The sequence below is a fragment of the Delphinapterus leucas genome, chromosome 2 (genome assembly GCF_059928025.1).
Source record: "Delphinapterus leucas isolate spDelLeu-1000000601 "Yukka" chromosome 2, BTC_Dleu_Yukka2, whole genome shotgun sequence".
Classification (NCBI taxonomy): domain Eukaryota; kingdom Metazoa; phylum Chordata; class Mammalia; order Artiodactyla; family Monodontidae; genus Delphinapterus; species Delphinapterus leucas.
Window position 1 is genome coordinate 30,668,226 of NC_143130.1, and position 18,866 is coordinate 30,687,091.

Sequence of the window (18,866 nt, forward strand, 5' to 3'; positions counted from 1 at the left end):
GTGACCCAGCAGTGGGGGGACATGGAGTGCAGGAGGGGTGACTCAGAAGTGGGGGCCTGGGGTGCAGGAGGGGGGACTCAGCAGTGGGGGGCAATGGGGTGCAGGAGGGGGGACCTAGAAGTTTGGCGACATGGGGTGCAGGAGGAGGGACTCAGCAGTTCGGGGATCCAGCAGTGGGGGGATGTGGGGTGCATGGGGGAGACTCAGAATTGGGGGCCTCGGGGTGCAGGCTCAGGCAAGGCCTCAGGACTAGGCACACCACTGAGCCAGGCAGGCGGGCAGCAGAGCGGGGCCTGGCGGCACTGGGACAGGGCTGGAGAAACAACCTGTCCCTTCTTGGCATCTGGGAGGAGGTGAGGGCCACCACTGGGGGTGGGCGCCTGGGGAGAGCTTAGGGGCTGGGCCAGTGCGCTGGGTCCCACACCAGAGACGCAGTGCCAGCTGCCACAGCTCTGAAGGCAGAGCTTGGGAAGCCCCCTCCCCTCGGGGCCCTGTGAATCTCACACCGAGCAGCGCTGGGTGCCCTGAGCCCCGAGTTGGTTGGGATCCCAGTGAAACTGTTTGGCTCAGGTGTCAGAGAAGCGGGCCTTCTCAAGCACAGGTCTGGGGTCCAGATCCCCCGCCTCAGTGTTAGTCAAAGTGGCTCATTAGTGACCCGGGTCCCTGAAGCCACAGCTCCAAACACAGCCCGATGCGCAGCAGAACGTGCGCCCAATGGGCATCCGCCCCATCCGTCTTCATTCCTCCCGCCTAAAACCACCTTGGGGTGCCTTCTGCAGGAAAATTCACAGGCAGGATGGATCCAGGCCTCCCGGAGGGCTGTGCTCTCTACCCACCCCCTACTCCTCCCCCCATCCATTCCCTAGAGTCCCAAACAGGCCGGGTTTCAGGGGGCTGCAGCCCAAGGACGCGAGGATGGGGCACCCGCGGTGTGTTAGTTCAGGGAGTGGCCGGGAGGAAGGTGAGGGGCTCCAAGGGGTTGCTCACCTTCCTCTTGCTCCCTCCACCCGGCCTGGCTCCCACACCCCACACGGACCCTCCTCCACCCAGCGCAGCTCAGGACCACTGCAGGGCCGCCGGATCCGGACGTGAGCCCCACAGTTAGACGGACTCCTGGGCTGTGTGAACCCCCACCCCCGGGATACTCTGGGTCAGGGGGCGCACGACACAGGGGGTGGACAGGGGCGCTGGCACCTTGAAATCTGACGGCGGTTCTACACCTGCAGGTACTCTCCACCCTCTGGTCACCATCACTCCCCTGCTTTTCCTCTGATCTCCAAGAAAACGGGAGGGACACTGGGGGCCCGGGGAAAACCCTGTGCAGGACGCGAGCCCGAGGTCCTGGGGCCGATGCTGAGCCATGACACCGACATAATTCAGGGCCACCAGCAGAGCTGTAGCCACGGCCACCTCCTGGGGCCCGGGCAGCCCCGAGGTCGCTTCAGCTGTGGTTCTGAAGGGGACGAGTGAGCTGGTTCTGAGGAGTAGATGCAATGCACAGCCTCACCCTGTGGAGTCCCTAAAAACCTGCCCTGAGGCATTAACTCTGCCCCAGAGACGCCGGGACCTTACGAGGCATTAAATCCCCTGGGGATCTGTTTCGAGTGACATGTCTGTAAGCTCAGCACACAGGCTGACAAGGAGGTGACATGAGGACAGTGGTTAAGGGTCCAGAGGATGTGATAGCTGACCACATGAGGCCACCTCGGGGTCCTCACCCTAGGCCCCAGGGACATTCTGGCCACCTCAGGCCCCTCCCCCAGCACAGTCCTGCCTGCTGCCCCACTTCTTGCAAGTGTCCGGCCCAGCCGAGGCCCGAACCCAGGCCTCCTAAGAGACTCAGCCTCACTGTGGCTTAACACACACAACCCTGGGAGAAACCCAGCGACTTCAACACACCAGCCCGGCCTTCTGTCACCCCAGCTCCAGGATCCACTGAGCAGGCCCGGGGAGGGTCATCCTGACCACCCCCTGACCATCCTTCATGAACCAGAACAAGACACCCTACTTAGGCCCTCGGAGCATCACTTCCACCTACCTTGTAAGGACAGCCCTGGCCCAGTCACGGACAGGCATTGCCCACTTTATAACTGTGAGCCTGGCTCCGAGAAACTTGAATGAATAAAATCCTGAATGTAAAGGGTCGCGTAATAATCTCAAAATCCCCTGAAGGGAAGCAGGATGGATCATTTGGAATTTTCCCTGGACTTATTCTGGTTTTCAAATTTTCAACAACACACGTAAGAAATCTTTATCACCTGGAAAAATCATGCTTTGTAGCAAAGTAGCCTGGAATTATAAAGTGGGAGAATCCAGTCCTGCCTGAGGGCGCGTGAAACATCACAGGGTGGTAGCACCGACCTTGGTCAGGACCCACCAACGACCACTCCCAGGGTCCCCGCCACCCCAAGGGTGTCTAGTTAGGTGACAACTAGGAAATGAACTTCCGTTGCTCTACTGCAAGCGTGGAGTGAGCAGATTCAGATCCAGCTATGCAGGAGAAGCAGTGACACAGTGATGACATTCATTTTGCGACAGACATGACCTTTCAACTCAGAGCTTGAGCATCAATCAGGAGCTGAATTAGTCCCACAGCAGCGAAAGCACAGATGGTGTCACTGGGGAGGCACAAGCAGCGGCAGGCAAGCGGGCAGGGACGCGGGTCAGGAGGTCCAGCGTGGGGACACAGGCGACACTGGAGGGCTTTTCAGTAAAGAAACTGCGGAAAGTTTAAGAGGCTCAGGAAAGCAAGAAACAAGCATTGCTTACCAGGTAAATTCTATCCAATAGAGAATTCTATCCAAAAAGCTTTTCTTTTATCTACCAGCACTATAGAGACAGATTTGATGCCATGGGTTTAAGGAAAAATGCTTAGAAAAACAGTCACAAGATCTACGTCTTGCAAGGAAAATAAAATGTGAGAATTTACTGAAAAATTTTAGATGCCGAATTTTTTAAAAAAAGGGAGTGATGCATTCTGTGTTAGATACTGACCTTCAAACTCCAATGTGATTTCCCAAGCGTGATTTACAAATACAATGATTAAGAGGTATTTCTATGTTTTGTTATGGCCATTTGGCTAAAAAAAGAAACAACAGAAAAACCCACATTCAAATAACATCAATATTATTTTAGATGTGCTTTATCGTCCCAGTCCACAAAGGGGAAGATGAGGATGAGGCTATCGGCCGAAACCAAAAATAATACCATTGTTTAAAAGAGGATTCAGGTCAATGAATAAAATTATAAAATCTTTAGTCCAGCTTCTACCCTCGAATATCAAAGCACGGGCCAGTGGACCCAGGATTTATCACAATAATGTGTTTTAGGCTTTTGGTAAATTTAGCTCAGCCAAAAAAAAAAGGCATTTAAATGAATATCCACGTCACTGTGACCCAAAACTACCTGCACTACAGGTGATGTCACCCTGGCTGTGGCACAGGAAAACGGTGGCAAAAGATCTTTGGAAGCCGAATCGGTGATTGTCAGACTTTTTTTTTTTTTTTTGGCTGCATCAGCATGTGGGATCTTAGTTCCCCACGAGGGATCAAACCCGCGTTCCCTGCATTGGAAGCGCAGAGTCTTAACCACTGGACCTTTTTTTTTTTTTCTTTTTTTTAACTTTTCAGCAAACCACCCTAGCGCCCTGGTTCTGCCTCGAGTGCACAGGTAGATAAAAGCGGGCCAGGTGCCCTGGGTTAGTGTCTGCGGCACCTGCTCTGCTGTCAGCACTCACGTCGGTGATGGTGTTGAGGGCGGTGTCTGCCCCGATGCTGAAATCGGAGCCGGGCACGTTGTTGGAGACGGTGGCGGGAACCATGACCATGGGGACGCAGAACTCCTTGTGCTTCTCCCGGGCGGCCGACAGCTCCAACAGTCCCAGGTAGGCCTGCAGGTGGGTGTGGGCGGTTGTGGGGATGGGACAGGGGTGGGGAGGGAAATGCATCGCTATCACGGGCAGCGCTGCACCCAAGGTGAGGCTGCGGGCATCGTCCCGTCGGGGTGAGACTAAGCCGCTCGTGGCTGAGAGTCTGTTTGAGGTTCTCACATTTTCTTTAAAGGAAACAGAAAGGTCATCATGGGACTGATCTTGGCTGAATATCAAAAATGAAGGTGGACAGTCCAACATGTAGTTAAAACATAATGATCTGGCCCCATCACTGCCCTCCTCTCCGAACAGCCAATGGGCTTCCAGTTCAAGAGAGAAGGTCATCTCTACAGACTCGACAGAGGTGAGAACTCCCTGAGCGGACAGACCCCAGACATGGAGTCGAGCTTTCGCTTCTCGATCGAGTCCCTTTACATAGCTGGGCCAGTGTCTGTCCCCGAGTGCTGCCACCCCTCATTCTCTGCATCACCATTACTGAGTGGCCACTGGGCCCGAGGCTGCATGACCCCCGGTCACACCGAGGGACAGACGGCACAATGCTTACAGGAGCCGGCACGGGGTCCCCATTCAAACCAACAGCGCTAGCCAGCCAGCAGGGGAGCAGAACGTACCTCGAATCCACCGATGATCAAGAGCGCGTTGATGCCATGGGTGTGCATCTGAGCAGCGATGTCCTCCAGGTACTTCCCGGGGAGGGTGCTGGGGACGGTTCAAGGGAGGGGCGGTCAGGCAGGACCCCCTTGGTGCCCCACCCTCCGAGGCTGAGCTGCACGGCACCAAGCGACAGGGGGATGTCCGCTCCCTCGTCCACGCTGCTGGTGGACAGAGGGGCTGGGGAACCACACGCGGCAGAGCGGCCAGCAGTCAGGTCTCAAAAGAGGGTCTTTTCAAAAGAAAAGGGGAAGAAACTTTGCAGCTGTCCAACACCTGGATCTCAAAGAACCCTGCTGCCTGGTTAGGAAAAAAAATGAACCACAAAAGCGTTCAAGTGTTCACAACGATAATTGGATGGAAACTTCCAGTTTTTGAGTCACGTACAGAGTACGTGTACCTTACCCCATCTAAGCTCATTTAAAGTCACCTCCACGCACACCTGCTCATGTCGTCGTGTTTTACCACCTGTTCAAACACGGCCGGCAAGTGGAAGAGACAAACGATAGTCAGCCATGCCCCATCCTGAGACCAGCACCCACCCCGATCTTTCCCTTGTGCTGTCTGGAGAATCAGGGGTTTATACTTGGGGTGGATGTAGAGAAGTCATAGGGCCTGGGTGGCCAGGGCACATGAGTGGTCATGATGTCGACTACAGGGTCCCTCCCAGCATCCGAGTATCGTGAGAATACGCTGCCAGCTGGCCCCTCCAGCCACCCCAGAGCAGCCCCGGGGTGGGGCTCGTGAAGCCGACTATGCTGAGGCATTACAGTTGGTCGGAAGGGGCCTAGGAGGCAGCCGATAGGGCCCTGGCTCTTAACTGGAGCTCTGCTGTCAGAACACCATCCCCCGAGGGCGCTGGGGGGTGACGGGACCAAAAGAGCTTTGGAGAACTAGGCCAGCTCCACAGATTCCTGGGTGACGCGGGCACCCAGCTTCACAGCAGGACAGAGGCTGGGACGATTCCCCTGGACAACAAACAGGCTAACACTCATATGGAGTGCAACACTCGTTAGGCTTAAGTACCAACTACTTCCTTTCCTCATTAAAATGTGCCACATAGCGATGGCTGCACCCTGAGATCAGAGAAGAAACAGCTTCGTATTATATCAGCGCCTCGGGAACACACCCCATCCCCGGCTGTGCCCGAGAACAGAAGCGGCTGCACTTCAGAAACGTGTGGTTCTGTGTGGAGCCCCCCAGGTCCTCCCTCCGGCTGTGGGGACCTGGCGGCTCAGGCCTGCAGTCCCCACGACACTGAGCCACCATCAATCCTGTCTACACAGCAAGGTCACCGCAGCTCAGACATCCCTGTCTGCATCACCTCAAGCGAGATGAGGGGTTTCTGCCACCACTGGGTTCTTCCAATCAATGGAAACAAGGAATTATCAGAGGAAGCCATTCCCAGGTCCCCTGCTTTGTCTCTTTTTCAGGCCACATCTCATCAACTCCCCATAACACAACCCAGGTCCCTCCCGGACCGGAGCCAGGACGTGAACCAATTCTTCCTGGGTTCCTTTATGGGAACTTAAAGCAGCAGCATCTGTACCAGCTGCTCCCCGCAAGAACGCTCAGGTCAGAACCAAGACAGGAGAAGTACCGTTTTGTCCCAAGAATGGAGCCGCCTTGGCCGGTCCAGCCGCCGACATCTGCCCAGCCAATTTCCTTTACCTAATGTGCAAACAGAAAGAAACAGCTGTGGCGAAAAAGAAAAAGGAATTAGAGGGCTTTAAAAATAGCTCAGATGTCTGCACCTCTGACAGGCTTCGTGTCTGTAAGGATTTGAGAAATGTTAGGAAACGGCTTTCATTTCAAGGCTGAATGAGCTGCAGCCTGAACCAGATTCTAAGGCTCAACAATTAGGAACATGGACAGGCAAAGCCCCCTGCATGTAGGAAGGACCCTGCATCTTATTCCCCGCCATGCCTATCAGAGGCATGCTTTAGTTAGCCAAATCCCACCATTGGAAGTAAAAGAAAAATTAATATTACAGTTTTCTTAATTAAACTAAGATTTAAAAAATGCTCCTTAAAAATTGAGAACCACCTACGAGCACCAATAAATGCCCACTAGGTGTTTGCACAACACCCCACAGCCATAACAGCAAAATGCTTTCCTTCCCCCCCCACACACACACACTCGGGGCAGCCACAGTTTGGAATATCACCGGCCTCCAAACACGCATCTTCGCCCAGGTCTCCTGAAGGCCCTGCACGGGGTGCCACCTGCTCACTGGGCACCTCCCACTCCATCCAAGTCCCAGCACCTCTCAGATCTCCCATGTCCATCAGTTGCAACTCATTCCTGCCTCCTTTCTTCACACCTGTGCATACTTAGTACTAGAGCAAATCCTATTGGCCAGGCCTTCAAAATGCACCCAGACCATGGAAGACTTCCCACGGACTCCGCCGGCACCAGATTGGACCAAGCCGCCTGCATCCTGCCTGGGCTACTGCAGGTAGTCCCCCAAGTACTCTCCTGCTTCCCTACCCCTGCCTCTTACGGAAACCTGTCAGAATGCACCACGCCCCTGCTTCAAACCCTCCTATCTTTTCAAAGCGAAGGCCAGACCCCTTAGGATCACCTACAAACCATCCGGCCCTCTCCTCCTTTTCCCTCACCCCCTTCCTCCTTCCCCCTCGCAGTCACGTGAGCCCCTCCCACCCCACCCCCCAACAGCTCAGGGCCTTTGCACCGCCCGCCCTGCCTGGGACCAAGATCCGGTGTCCCCGAAGGCACTTGCTCAGCCCTTCACACGTTGGTCTGGGGTCACCTCCCAGCATCACTGGCTGGAGGGCCTCAGTGAAGATGCCCATGGCACTCCAACCTCCTCCCCTGCGTTTTTTTAGCCCCAGTCACGTTCTGATATGCTGGAGAGTTCACTCCACTGATTTTTACCTCTGTCATCTCCCTCCCTGAGTTGCAGCGAGTCTTGTCTGCGTTCTTCACCAATTCGGTTCCACAGCCTAAGAACTCAGTAAGTAGCTGCTGAGTCACTGGGTGAATAAACACAGCTGCCCCCTTATCTGCAGGGAGTATGTTCCAAGACCCCCAGCGATGCTGGAACCCTACATATCCATCTTTCCCTATATATACATGCCTAGGATAAAATTTAATTTATAAATAGGTGCAGTAAGAGAATATCCCAATTGCCAGCATCACCCGTCTTGCACTTTGGGGACATTATTAAGTAAAGTAAGGATCACCTGAACTTAAGCACTGCCATACCATGAGGGTTGATCTGATCACCAAGTGACTAAACGGGCAGATACCCTGGACGAGAGGATGATTCATGTCCCGGGAGGACAGAGCTGACAGTTGGAGATTTCATCACGCTACTCACAACGACACGTAATTTAAAACTTACATACTGTCTATTCTGGAATTTTCCATTTAATATTCCTGGACCACAGGTAACAAACCGCAGAACTGAAACCTCAGATGAGAGGGAACCAGGAAACACCTGGCTAAGAGCGTAGCGTCTGTAGCCTCACCACGTGTTTAGCACCCTGCATCCTATGACCTTAGTCTTGTGAATTAAGTCTCGGTGCCCCAGCTTTCTCATTAGGAAAATGGGGTAATATCTTAGATTTTTGAGAGATTTAAATGGGTTAACATAGTAAGTAAATCGCGGAGGAGCAGTAAGTGTATTCAGCAAGCACTCAAGCAGCTAATCTTTTCCCTAGGTTTTTATCGGAGTGGGTGCTCAGTGCGCTGGCCTTGTGCATCACCCACGGCATCCCATGCACACCTCACTGCAGCCTCGGCGCACGTGCTCCCCTTTCCACCTAATGCCCAGGTCCTCGGACCCCAGAGAGGCCCTCCCTACCACCTTTGAGAAATCCGGAATCTGCCTTCTCACAAGGACCTCCCTCGCCAGGCGCCCCCGGGACTCACCTGGCCTTTGGCGAAGCCCTCAAAGCCGTCGTACACAGCGAACACCTTGTGTCCGTCGGCGATGCCCACGCGCACGGCCGCGCGCACAGCCGCGTTCATGCCGGCGGCGGGCGCACCCACGTTCACGATGCCCACATTGCAGTTGCTCTGTAAGTAGGAGGGGGGGCGTGTGGGTGTGTGTGGGTCGCAGCAGATATGGCTCGCATCGCTGCACCCTGGAGCCGGAGCGTATGGGCTGAGCGCGGGGCCCAGGCGCCGGAACTGAAATGCCTAATCACCCAGGTGGGAGGGGGCAGGAGGAAAGGGTCGGCGGGGCACGGTGCGGTCTCCTGGGAGCCAAGACCCGAACTGGCCAGGGCAGAAGGACACCCAGGCATTGCCGGAGGCGGGGACATGGCGTAGCGCAGCGTTTCCTACCTTACGGATCTGGGAGTCTGGCAGCTTGATGGCGAGCCGCTTGTAGGTGTTCAGGTTGTTCTCAAAGCTCCTAGAAGAAAAGGACGGTGTCAGACCAAAGGTTAGAATGTAGACGGAGCAGTATGGGCTCATCTGGGGAGAAGGGGCCTCAGAGGATGCTTGTGCCGGAGGCAGATGGCCCTCAGGTGCCAGCTTTGTGTCCAGGCTCTCAGGGAAGGCAGCCTCAGGTGTTCCCAGTGACTGGAATGGATGTACTATAAGAGGCTGAGGGGCAGGGGCGTTTAGGATGCAGCAAGTTTCTTTCCCCAAATGCTAGCAGCCACATGCCACTCTCTATCCTAATTTCATCAGCTTCTAAACGACCCCCACCCCCGCCAAAAAATAAATTTCTCTGTAATTAGTCACCCGGGCCATCGACCTTTAGGAACAGTGCCTTGACTACATACTGTCTTAATTTCTGACTTCTTATGTTGATACAGAACAAGCACCGCCTGGAGGCACATTCTAACACCAGGCCTGCCGAACAAAGGCTCCCAGTAAAACAGGTTTTTTCCGGAAGACCCACCTTCCTCGGAGTTGCACAGCGTCCTTAAATCTCCTCTCATCCATCGCCTTTTGTACTTCCTGGGTCTTTAAGGAATTAACGAAAGGAAGAAAGAACATGTCAAGACGGTGCATCCTCAGATCCAGGCTAGGTACCTGGAACCAGCTTGGTCCTTGCATCCGGGTCCCTTCATGTCCAACCTTGTAGCCAGCAGCCTGGGGTCAGCGAGCCTGCACTGCCTGGCTACGGGGCGGGGGGAAGCCTAGGCCGCCCACCCAGGCTGCTTCGCAGAAAAGGACGAGGTGGGACCACCGGCCTTGCCAGAGTAAGAGAGGCCTGAAATCTTAGGGATTCCGGCCCATGAGAGCGAGGCCAGAAGGAAGCGGATCTCCCAGGCCAGGCTCTGAAAAATCCCCATTTGACGCTGGTGAGGAAAGAACGAACAGAACCACCCCTGTCCCTGGGGAGCGGAGGACGCAGGTGATGCTGTGGCAGGGGCGGGGGGCCGACTGTCCCGGGGAGCAGAGCGCTTTGGGACCAGCACCGCCCCCCACCACCACCTTCAACCTCAGGATCCCAGGCAAGTCATCCATCACTCTGAGCTCCAGTTCCCTCCTCTGTGTGGTGAGAAAAATGCCCCTACTTCCACTGTCATCGTGGTGGTGAGCGCTGCCAGGCCCGTAGGAAGACACCTGGCAAGCAGTGGCCAGTGAACAGTATGGCTGAGGCGCCACGACGTATGGTCGTTCAAGGACAAGCTAGTGGTACCTACTGGCTGTCTGTCTCAAAACGGACAGAGAGACACTGGACAGAAGAAATGTGCTCACGATAAGCTGCTGCTCATCATTCCACATTCTGTTCTTTTGAGCCACAGCCTCAGAGTCCACACACGTGCACACACCCTCATACACACATGCACACACACGCACAGACTTCCTTTACTGCCATCGGCTTTTGGAAAGTATGTTTCTGAGGGGTTACTTTCAACAAGTCCTGTGACTTAATTACTTAATTACCTCTCTGTACATGTTATAAGATACATACACCTCAGAGCCACTGGGAAGACCAAATAAAATGAGAGTCGTGAATAGACTTTGCAAAATAAAAAACAGTAACAACTCCTAACGCAACTCCACGGCCGCTGCAGCTACTGGACGGTCAACTGGAAAACCATCCCCCGCTTCTGTGCAGCCACTGGCCTGCGCTCCACACCCGGAGGAGGCGGCGCACGTTGGGGTCCCCCGAGTCGGCCATCCCTGTCACATCACAGGTGTGAGGGCCTCGGGGACGGGAGGGCGGGAGCAGCTGACCCTGGAGAGGCTGGATGGTGCCCTCCCCACCCCGAGAATGTCCCCGCGGTCCCTGCAGAGCCATCTCCGGCCTCTCTGACCTACCCACAGGAAGCGCCCGGGCACCCTGAGGACACCCCCTCCCGACAGACTAGACTTGCGGAGGGGGCCCGCGTGCTTGGTGTGACGGGCCCGGGGAGGGGCCCTGGGTCCCGGGGAAGGCCTTCCGTCTGTGCTGGGGGAGGCGCCCGCTCCCGGTCCGCCCTGTGCCGGGCACGGCGCAGCCCTGCGCTCACCATCTGCACGCATTCCATCAGTGGCAGCCGCACCGCCTGGTTCCCGCTCAGCGACACCACGCAGGCCGGCGTCTCGGGGGTGGCCTGGAGGAGGGCGACCACGGCCTCCACCCCCATGCGGCTGGCCTGGTAAGGACATCACGATGGTTGGAGCTAGCCCCGGGCCCGCCCGGAGACCAGCCTGGCACCCACAGAGGCTCCCCTGGTCCAGACGGGACCAGCCCTGTTCTCAGCTCCTCCGTCCTCAAGGCCCCCTCGCTTTTCCTGCACCAAGTCCCCATCCTCAAGGCCCCCTCGCTTTTCCTGCACCGAGTCCCCGTTAGTTACTCAGAGCCCTTCCCGATTACTTTTAACCAGCTCCAACAACGAGATCAACTCCGCTAGGAACCGGCGTGCTGAGGGGTGGGGTGGTCAGGGGCGTGCGGAGCAGGAAACCGAGAATTGGACTCTGGGTCTCTGTGGTCCCTGGGTCCATTTCTAGAAACCTGCCCGTGGACACCCCGTTTCCACCTTCTGGGTTTGTCCCCCACATTTGGCAGGGTCTCTCAGTGTCTGGGTCACCAGGGGCCTAGGAACCCCCCTCGGTTAGCAGGTCTCCCTATGAGACTACGGGCCGTAGCATCCTAGGGACAAGCCACCTGGCGCTGTGGGCAGAGATGCCCTTTACCGATGGCTCTACTCAAGATCACCCAGTCTTCGTAGCAGACTGGTCCCTTTGCAATCCCAGAGGTGTTCCTTTCCTTGTGACGATGCCTGACCATTTCCAGCCTCACTTACCAAAATCCTGTCAAAGGCTGAAGGCGTCCCACCTCTCTGCACGTGTCCAAGGATGGTCACCCGAGTGTCATAACCCAGCTGTGTGACCACGAGCTGAGGGGAAACACAGGACATGGCCGGGCACATCAGCTTGTTCTAGGGCTGGGGGCTGGGAGCAGGGGAAGGTCTCTCTCCCCTTCCTACACATCTCTGTTGAAGAATGTTCTAGTTTCTAAATTTCATTTCCTGAAAGAATGTTTAACGGCTTGCTGAAGTTAATATTTTTTAAAGAATACTTTTATCATCAAATAAAACCTTTGTGCTCCTACCTCGCAAGTGAACATAAGTAACACAATTTTAAAAAACACTGTTTCTATAGCTTGTATTTCAAGCATATACTTTGTAAATATCTAAACATTTCCCTGAAATCACCTTGAATTTGTAAGGTTGTATTTGAAAAGCATGACACAGTAAAATCAAAGCGTCCCCTCAGTCCAGGGCCCAGGTGAACCCAGCCAGTGGCCAGGACAGGCTACCTGCCTTGACTGGCCCTCATTTACTTTATAAAAATGATGGGGCTGGGTCACAGGAATTCCATGGTCCCTTTTGGCTCTAATATTCCACAATCCAATCTCAACTTCAGTTAAGTGGGAAGGAGTATCTTTGCCCTGACTGTATTGATTACTTCTATAAATACTAGCAGATGACTTTCACAGATATTTTGATAATCAGGTGAAAAGCTGGTCAGGGAATACGTGAAAGGCATCAGAGAAACCAACTTGCAAAGCCAAGGTGATGATGTCCTTTGCCCTGACGGGAGGCTTCCACCAGAGCCTGAGTCTGTCTCCCCAGCACTGTGTCCAGAACCTGCCCAGTTACCTGGGCAACCGGGGAGCACAGCAGATCCCTCCTGGGCCAGACAAGCCAGCACCCGCCGACCAAGCCCAACAGGACTCGGGCAACAGGATTGCGGGGTCGGCCTCCATGCAGGGCGGAGGAGCAGTGACTAAGGCCAGCCGAGCGGCTTTCTCTGTGAATAAGGCCATGCTCAGCTGACGCTCCAGTGGGAGAGGGAACTCTGCTGACCTCCTAGCTCCTGGGCAGCCGCCACCCAGAGCTGGAACCTTCTAACCCCACCCGACTGCATTTCCTCTGTCTCTGTCGGGGGAGCCCGGGGCCTCTGGGAATATTCCCAACAGTATTCCAGAGGCAGGGGCTCACCAGAAGCCAGGAGCTGTATGATTCTGATGCCAATAAAGTTATGAGTCATTACGAAAATATTTTTAATGAACAAGAAGAACAAAAAAACTTTAAATAATAGCGCATGGTTCCAGACTCCCGCCCTGCCCGGGGTGTCTAAATCTCCCGTTTCTAGACAGGCTCGGGGGTGAGAAGCCTGAGACACTCACCTCCTTGATTTGCTCAGAGGTGATGGCTTTGTTTTGGGTGTCAATGGCTCCTTCAGCCACAATGATGATGTTCAGTCTTTTTTTCCGGGCACGGTTCTAAGGAAACAAAAGATGAAATCCTCAAATGCCTAAACCATTCTTAACGACACAACAGGGGCCTCTGCCCCACCTGAACTGGCCTCTCTCCAGGGAGAAACGGTCACCTGATTTCATAGGTGGTTCTTAAGGACACAGGCAGGTCAAGGTACCCTAGGTAAGCAGGTGGGACAGGACTGCAGACGCAGAAGCTGCTGTGACATCACCACAGGCGGAGGCCGGCCCCCGCTGCCTTTGACCCCGACCCCCGGATGGTGATGAGCTCCGAGGCTGGGCTCTCTGGGGAGGGGGCTCTCTACTGCAAACCAGGCCCGAGAACTCCCCCGGAAGGCAGAGCTTCCTGCCACCTCACCTCAAGGAGGTTTGCACGTAAGACCATACAGTTACAGAAATAATGGAGAATAAAAATCAGTGCTTAGAGCTTCCCTAGTGGCGCACTGGTTAAGAATCTGCCTGCCAATGCAGGGGACACGGGTTCGAGCCCTGGTCTGGGAAGATCCCACATGCCGCGGAGCAACTAAGCTTGTGAGCCACAACTACTGAGCCTGCGTGTCTGGAGCCTGTGCTCCATAACAGGAGAGGCCGTGACAGTGAGAGGCCCGCGCACCGTGATGAAGAGTGGCCTCCACTCGCCGCAACTGGAGAAAGCCCTCCCACAGAAACAAAGACCCAACACAGCCAAAAATAAATAAATACATTTATTAAAAAAAAAAAAAATCAGTGCTTAAAAACTGATTTTCACCTTTGTGATGGGCAGCGCCAGCCCCAGGCCTGGGCAGGAGGGGCACAGAGGGGAATGTGGGCCCAGGCGGGGTCGGAGCCGCCCCGCAGGAACAGCCAGGCTGGCCGCATCCAACACTGGGGTCCGCGGTGCTCCCAGGCTCACGGCCAGCATTCTATGATGCCCCAAATCACTCTCAGTGAGTCTGTTCTCCCTCAAGTCCCCAGTCAAGGACCCTCCTCTGGGGGGGTGTGAGCTGTGTGGGGCAGTGAGCCCAGAGTGGGCAGCACCTGTGCATGTCAGCCAAGAGGGCTCGGCCAGTCCTGCATCACAAACACACATGCTGTCTTGTTGGTTTATGACAGATATTAAATTTGCTACTTTTTTTTTTTTTTTATTGGCCACACCGCGTGGCACGCAGGATCTTAGTTCCCCAACCAGGGATCAAACCAGTGCCCCCTGCAGTGAAAGGTCAGAGTCTTAACCACTAGACCACCAGGGAAGTCCCAAAATGTGCTACACTTTGAAGAACTTATTAATCAGAGTACTTTCTAAAAGGTATAAAGATACGACAACAAGAATGATTATTTTAGCATCACTTGAAAGAGCAAAAATGGAAGTAATGACTGGTCCACAAATATGGAATTGGCCAAATAGCCATACTTCATCCATACAATACAATATTCCAAAGTGGCTAAAAAAACATAATGGGGTCGGGGTCATCCCTGGTGGCACAGTGGTTAAGAATCCGCCTGCCAATGCAGGGGACGTGGGTGCAAGCCCTGGTCCAGGAAGTTCCCACATGCCGCGGAGCAACTAAGCCCGTGCGCCACAACTACTGAGCCTGTACTCTAGAGCCCGCGAGCCACAACTACTGAAGCCCATGAGCCACAACTACTGAAGCCCATGAGCTACAACTACTGAAGCCCGCACGCCTAGAGCCCATGCTCCGCAACAAGAGAAGCCGCCGCAATGAGAAGCCCGCACACCGCAACGAAGAGTAGCCCCTGCTCGCTGCAACTAGAGGAAGCCCTGGCATAGCAACGAAGACCCAACGCAGCCAAAGATAAATAAATAAACTTATAAAAAAATAATGGGGTCACCTATCCACTCAGGTGGGAAGACAGCCAGCTGGTCTGCGTAGTTCATTGACTGCCTCCCGGTCCCCCACCCGGATGGAGTCACTCATTCACTGAATCCTCACAAAATCTCTAATGAGCAGCAGCATGACCCCGAGTTACAGCTGAGGAACTTAGGACATGAAGGGGAGGTCGTCTGACCAAACATCATTTGCTCCGTGGTTGGCAGAGCCAGGATCCACCCCTGGGACTTCTGATACCCCTGAGTCCTTTCCAACTTTATACCGAAATGCCCATGATTGGGGGATGCTCTGGGGCTTGCTTCCTGGGCCAATTATCTGGTAAGGTGTTTAGAGAAACTCTCACAGTGCTACACTGATAACCAATAAAAATTAATGACAGGCACTACAATATTGAGTGTTTCCACCCAAGTGAGCTTAAGCCATTAGTCCTAACTCTGCCAACGCTTAAGGGGGAATCCCAACACGTCCTAGCTGACAGTGCACTTTACAATGTCCGAATCTCAAGGAGGTTTGCAGATCAGACCACACAGTTACAGAAATTATGGAGAAACCTAAAAATCAGCCCCACGGCCTCACTGCTGATCTTCTGACCAGCCAGGCGCTTCCTCACAGCCAGGGTGCTTCCAGCTCTCTAAGGGCATTAGACCTTGGCCTGTGTAGTGTCACTGTCAACGAGGGCAGGGATTTGGGATGAGAAGGGACAGATGCAGGGACAGGCACGTCCCTCAAGTAATGCCCCGTGGAATGGCAATCAAGTGGATGTCCTCAGCGCCACGATGAAGGACCTGCCTAACAGGAGGGCCAGTGCTTGACTCCTGCAACCAGCCACGTACCTTCCCACACCAGCTGGCCGGCACAGCATGCCGCCCAGGTCCCCAGGTCAGAACCAAGAGATAATGAACTCGTTTGTTACTTCAATGGTCATAGTCATCCCTGGGACGTGCCCCTGGCCTGCTGCAGCCGAGAGCTCCAGCCTCAAAAGGGTGCATGATTCTTCCTAGTAAAAGGACAGCTTTACCAACAGTTTCTTACAGAGGTTCTGGGTCAGCAAAGCTTATTTGAGTTGTTGCTGGAACTCCTTTCTTGGAACCCATCACTTTGAAGGCAGTGGCCGTATCTTATGAAACGTGGGTCCTGGCTGTATGCAATGCTTACGTGTTTGCTGAATGCAATGGTAATTATCCTCTGCCATGCGTTTACTTTATCGCCTACGGAACAGCGATAAGATGGCTATGGAAATAAGAGAAGGGAAATTCAATACGCATTGGGATTTCTGTCCCGAATGCTAACCGTTGTTTTCTACGAGGCCCCGCGTGCCTTAGTTAGAAGTCTTAACTAGAGGAAATCTGCCCGACACTGATAATCCACGGGGTGAAACACAAGCCCAACCCGCAGACAGAAGGAAGGAAAAGCCTGGCTCAGAGGAGACAGCAGGCCAACCCACAGCAAGGCCAGCACGGTGGGGACCCCACAGCGGAAGGAGCTGTCACCACATGTGCCACACGGCAAGATGGGGGATTCGGATGGAGTCAACACACAGGTCTCCTGTCCCTGTTACGTGGGGTCAGGGAGGCACCATGTTCCCCAGACCCTGGACTCTCACATCACCTCCTCTGTTTACGGTTGTAGCTGCTGCTTTGCACAAGAAACACAAAAGCTTCAGCTGTTTTCCCTCGAATCACTCTTTACAACAGTGGGAGGTGGATGGACGCGTGAGGGGTCGAAGCCCCCAGCAACCAGCCTGAAGCCACTTTGAGCAGAAAGCTGTCACCTGTCTAAAACTCTGTCCAAACTGAACATGCTAACGGCCACCGCAAATCACGGCCGGGGCAGCGCAACCAGAATTGCTGGCAGTTAAGAGAGGTGAAATGTGGGTTTACCTCTGAGAGTTTGATGCACATGTTTTCCTGCCAACCTTCTTCTGGTGGAGACTCTGGAAGGAACACCCAGTCGGCCCCGCAGGCCAACGCACTCACCAGGGCCAGGTACCTGCACGGAGACAGCAATGACCTCGTGGGGCTGCTCAGGGCACCCTGAGCTCAGGGCCGGCCCCGGCAGACAGGACGCCGCTGGCTCCTCGGGAACCCTTCCTGGCACCTTCGTGCTAGGGTGCGGGGCCCCGCAGGGACTGTGCTATCGGTCCTCTCCATCCCAGTCGCATCCGCACGTACGTACCCGCAGTGCCTCCCCATGACTTCCAGGACGAAGGTCCTCTGGTGGCTGGAAAAGAGAAAAAGGAAACATCCACTTAGCACCACCGGGAAAGCAAACAGAAACGCCTGATTTGTGTTTCCAGCAGGTACCTGAGCTGCCCCGCAAATGACCCACTTTCTACACAAGCAAATGCTATTGTGAGTGTGTTTCAAGCTCTTTCCAGCAAAGGGGCTGCAGCAGCAAGAAGCACCTCCCGGTTGTGTTTTATAGCAGGTGTGCTTGTGCCAGACACGCTCACGCTACCAGGACACGTGTGTGCTCGTCCCAAGACAACGGCTCTGCTGGGCAGCGTCAGCTGCTTCTCGGGCCACAACCGTGGGTTGGAGACCGCCCGCAGCAAGGCAGGACACGACAGTCACAGAGTCAGGTCCACACCCGGGGACCACAGCCTTTCCACAAACGGGAAACTAACCGTCACCAGTGACCCTGGGAACCCGAAGGGGACATGGTTTGCCACCGGTCGCAGTTCCACTGGGCGTGGCCCTGAGACAGTGGCAAGTGCCTCATCCACGAAATGGAGGCACGTGTTCCATTTTCTTTCTCACGTGGCTTTCGTGAAAGTGCTTCGGAAACCCAAGGGCTCCACAGAAGGCATTATGGTAAAGGTTCTGCCGTGAGTCTACAGCACAGGGACAGAAGGTCTCTGCCTCATCTACATGCTCGGAAACCCACAGGTGAGAAGTGGAATAGGTGGGATGCTCGCCCAGCTCTGATGACAGCTGTGCAAACTCGGGGCTTTACTTTCTGTGATTCCTGCGGGAGAGCTTTGGGTGGGACTTTATGTACTGCTTTGTCTTTTTCTTTTTTCTAAATTCTCTCCAATGAACACTTTTTTCTTTTACAATTGGGAAGCAGTGACTTTTGAAAATTGAAAATAAAAAGTAAACCAATACAAAATTGTTTCTAATATCAAGTGACAAGGCTTGTGGAACCTTCCAGAGCGGGCACTGAGGTCTCCGCAGCCCATGTCTCAAGCCCGGGGCCGCCTGCCCGCCCGCCCACCGGGTCCCCATGGCCACCACCTCTGGGCAGTCGTCATGATGGCGTCCACCACCTCGATGATGCGGTGCAGGGCAGAGTCCGTGCCGATGGTCATGTCGGTGCCGCAGAAGTCGTTGTCGATGGAGCCCACCATCCCCACCACGTTGAGGTACCCGTGCTTCTGCACCTCCTCTGTGTTGATCTTGCCTGTGGAGGGACAAGCCGCATGCCCAGGATGACACGGGGAGGGGGGAGTGCACGCTTCGACATGGGTTTCCTACCCACTGCATCAGATCTGTACGCGACCTGATCCTGCATACTGACGGAGAGAAAAGCCGCACAAAGGTGGAGCTGGGGACAAGATAGGAGCAGTCATTTGACACCCAGACAAGAACACCGACCCAGGTGTAAAAATTAAAGGAAGGAAGGATTGCACGCTGCAATCGGTGGATACAATTTGACTTCTGTCTGGCAACGGCCTTGGAAAACGGCCTGGCTCCGAATAAGACACGTCACCACCCCAGATCTAAGTCTGAAAGAATATTGTACAACTGGTATATTGACTCCTTACAGGCCCATGGGGGCTAATTAGTTGCTAGAGATC

The 18,866-nt window shown here is 54.5% G+C and overlaps 1 protein-coding gene across 4 annotated transcripts in view; it reads right to left on the reverse strand.

The window, feature by feature from the left end:
• PFKP (phosphofructokinase, platelet) overlaps positions 1-18,866 on the reverse strand; it is a 161,612-nt gene that overhangs the window by 107,367 nt on the left and 35,379 nt on the right. For 2 of the 4 annotated variants that reach the window (XM_089906605.1, XM_089906606.1), the window contains exons 5-17: positions 18,304-18,469; positions 17,243-17,287; positions 16,948-17,056; positions 16,223-16,297; positions 13,149-13,244; positions 11,761-11,853; positions 10,984-11,109; positions 9,420-9,484; positions 8,855-8,924; positions 8,438-8,584; positions 6,141-6,211; positions 4,501-4,588; positions 3,737-3,889 (exon numbers count right to left, since the gene is read on the reverse strand). In XM_089906605.1, coding sequence (XP_089762731.1) covers positions 3,737-3,889; positions 4,501-4,588; positions 6,141-6,211; positions 8,438-8,584; positions 8,855-8,924; positions 9,420-9,484; positions 10,984-11,109; positions 11,761-11,853; positions 13,149-13,244; positions 16,223-16,297; positions 16,948-17,056; positions 17,243-17,287; positions 18,304-18,469 — 1,304 coding nt within the window. The remainder of the gene's footprint in view (positions 1-3,736; positions 3,890-4,500; positions 4,589-6,140; positions 6,212-8,437; positions 8,585-8,854; positions 8,925-9,419; positions 9,485-10,983; positions 11,110-11,760; positions 11,854-13,148; positions 13,245-16,222; positions 16,298-16,947; positions 17,057-17,242; positions 17,288-18,303; positions 18,470-18,866) is intronic. The other 2 variants (XM_022554614.3, XM_022554616.3) reach the window with 1 other exon arrangement.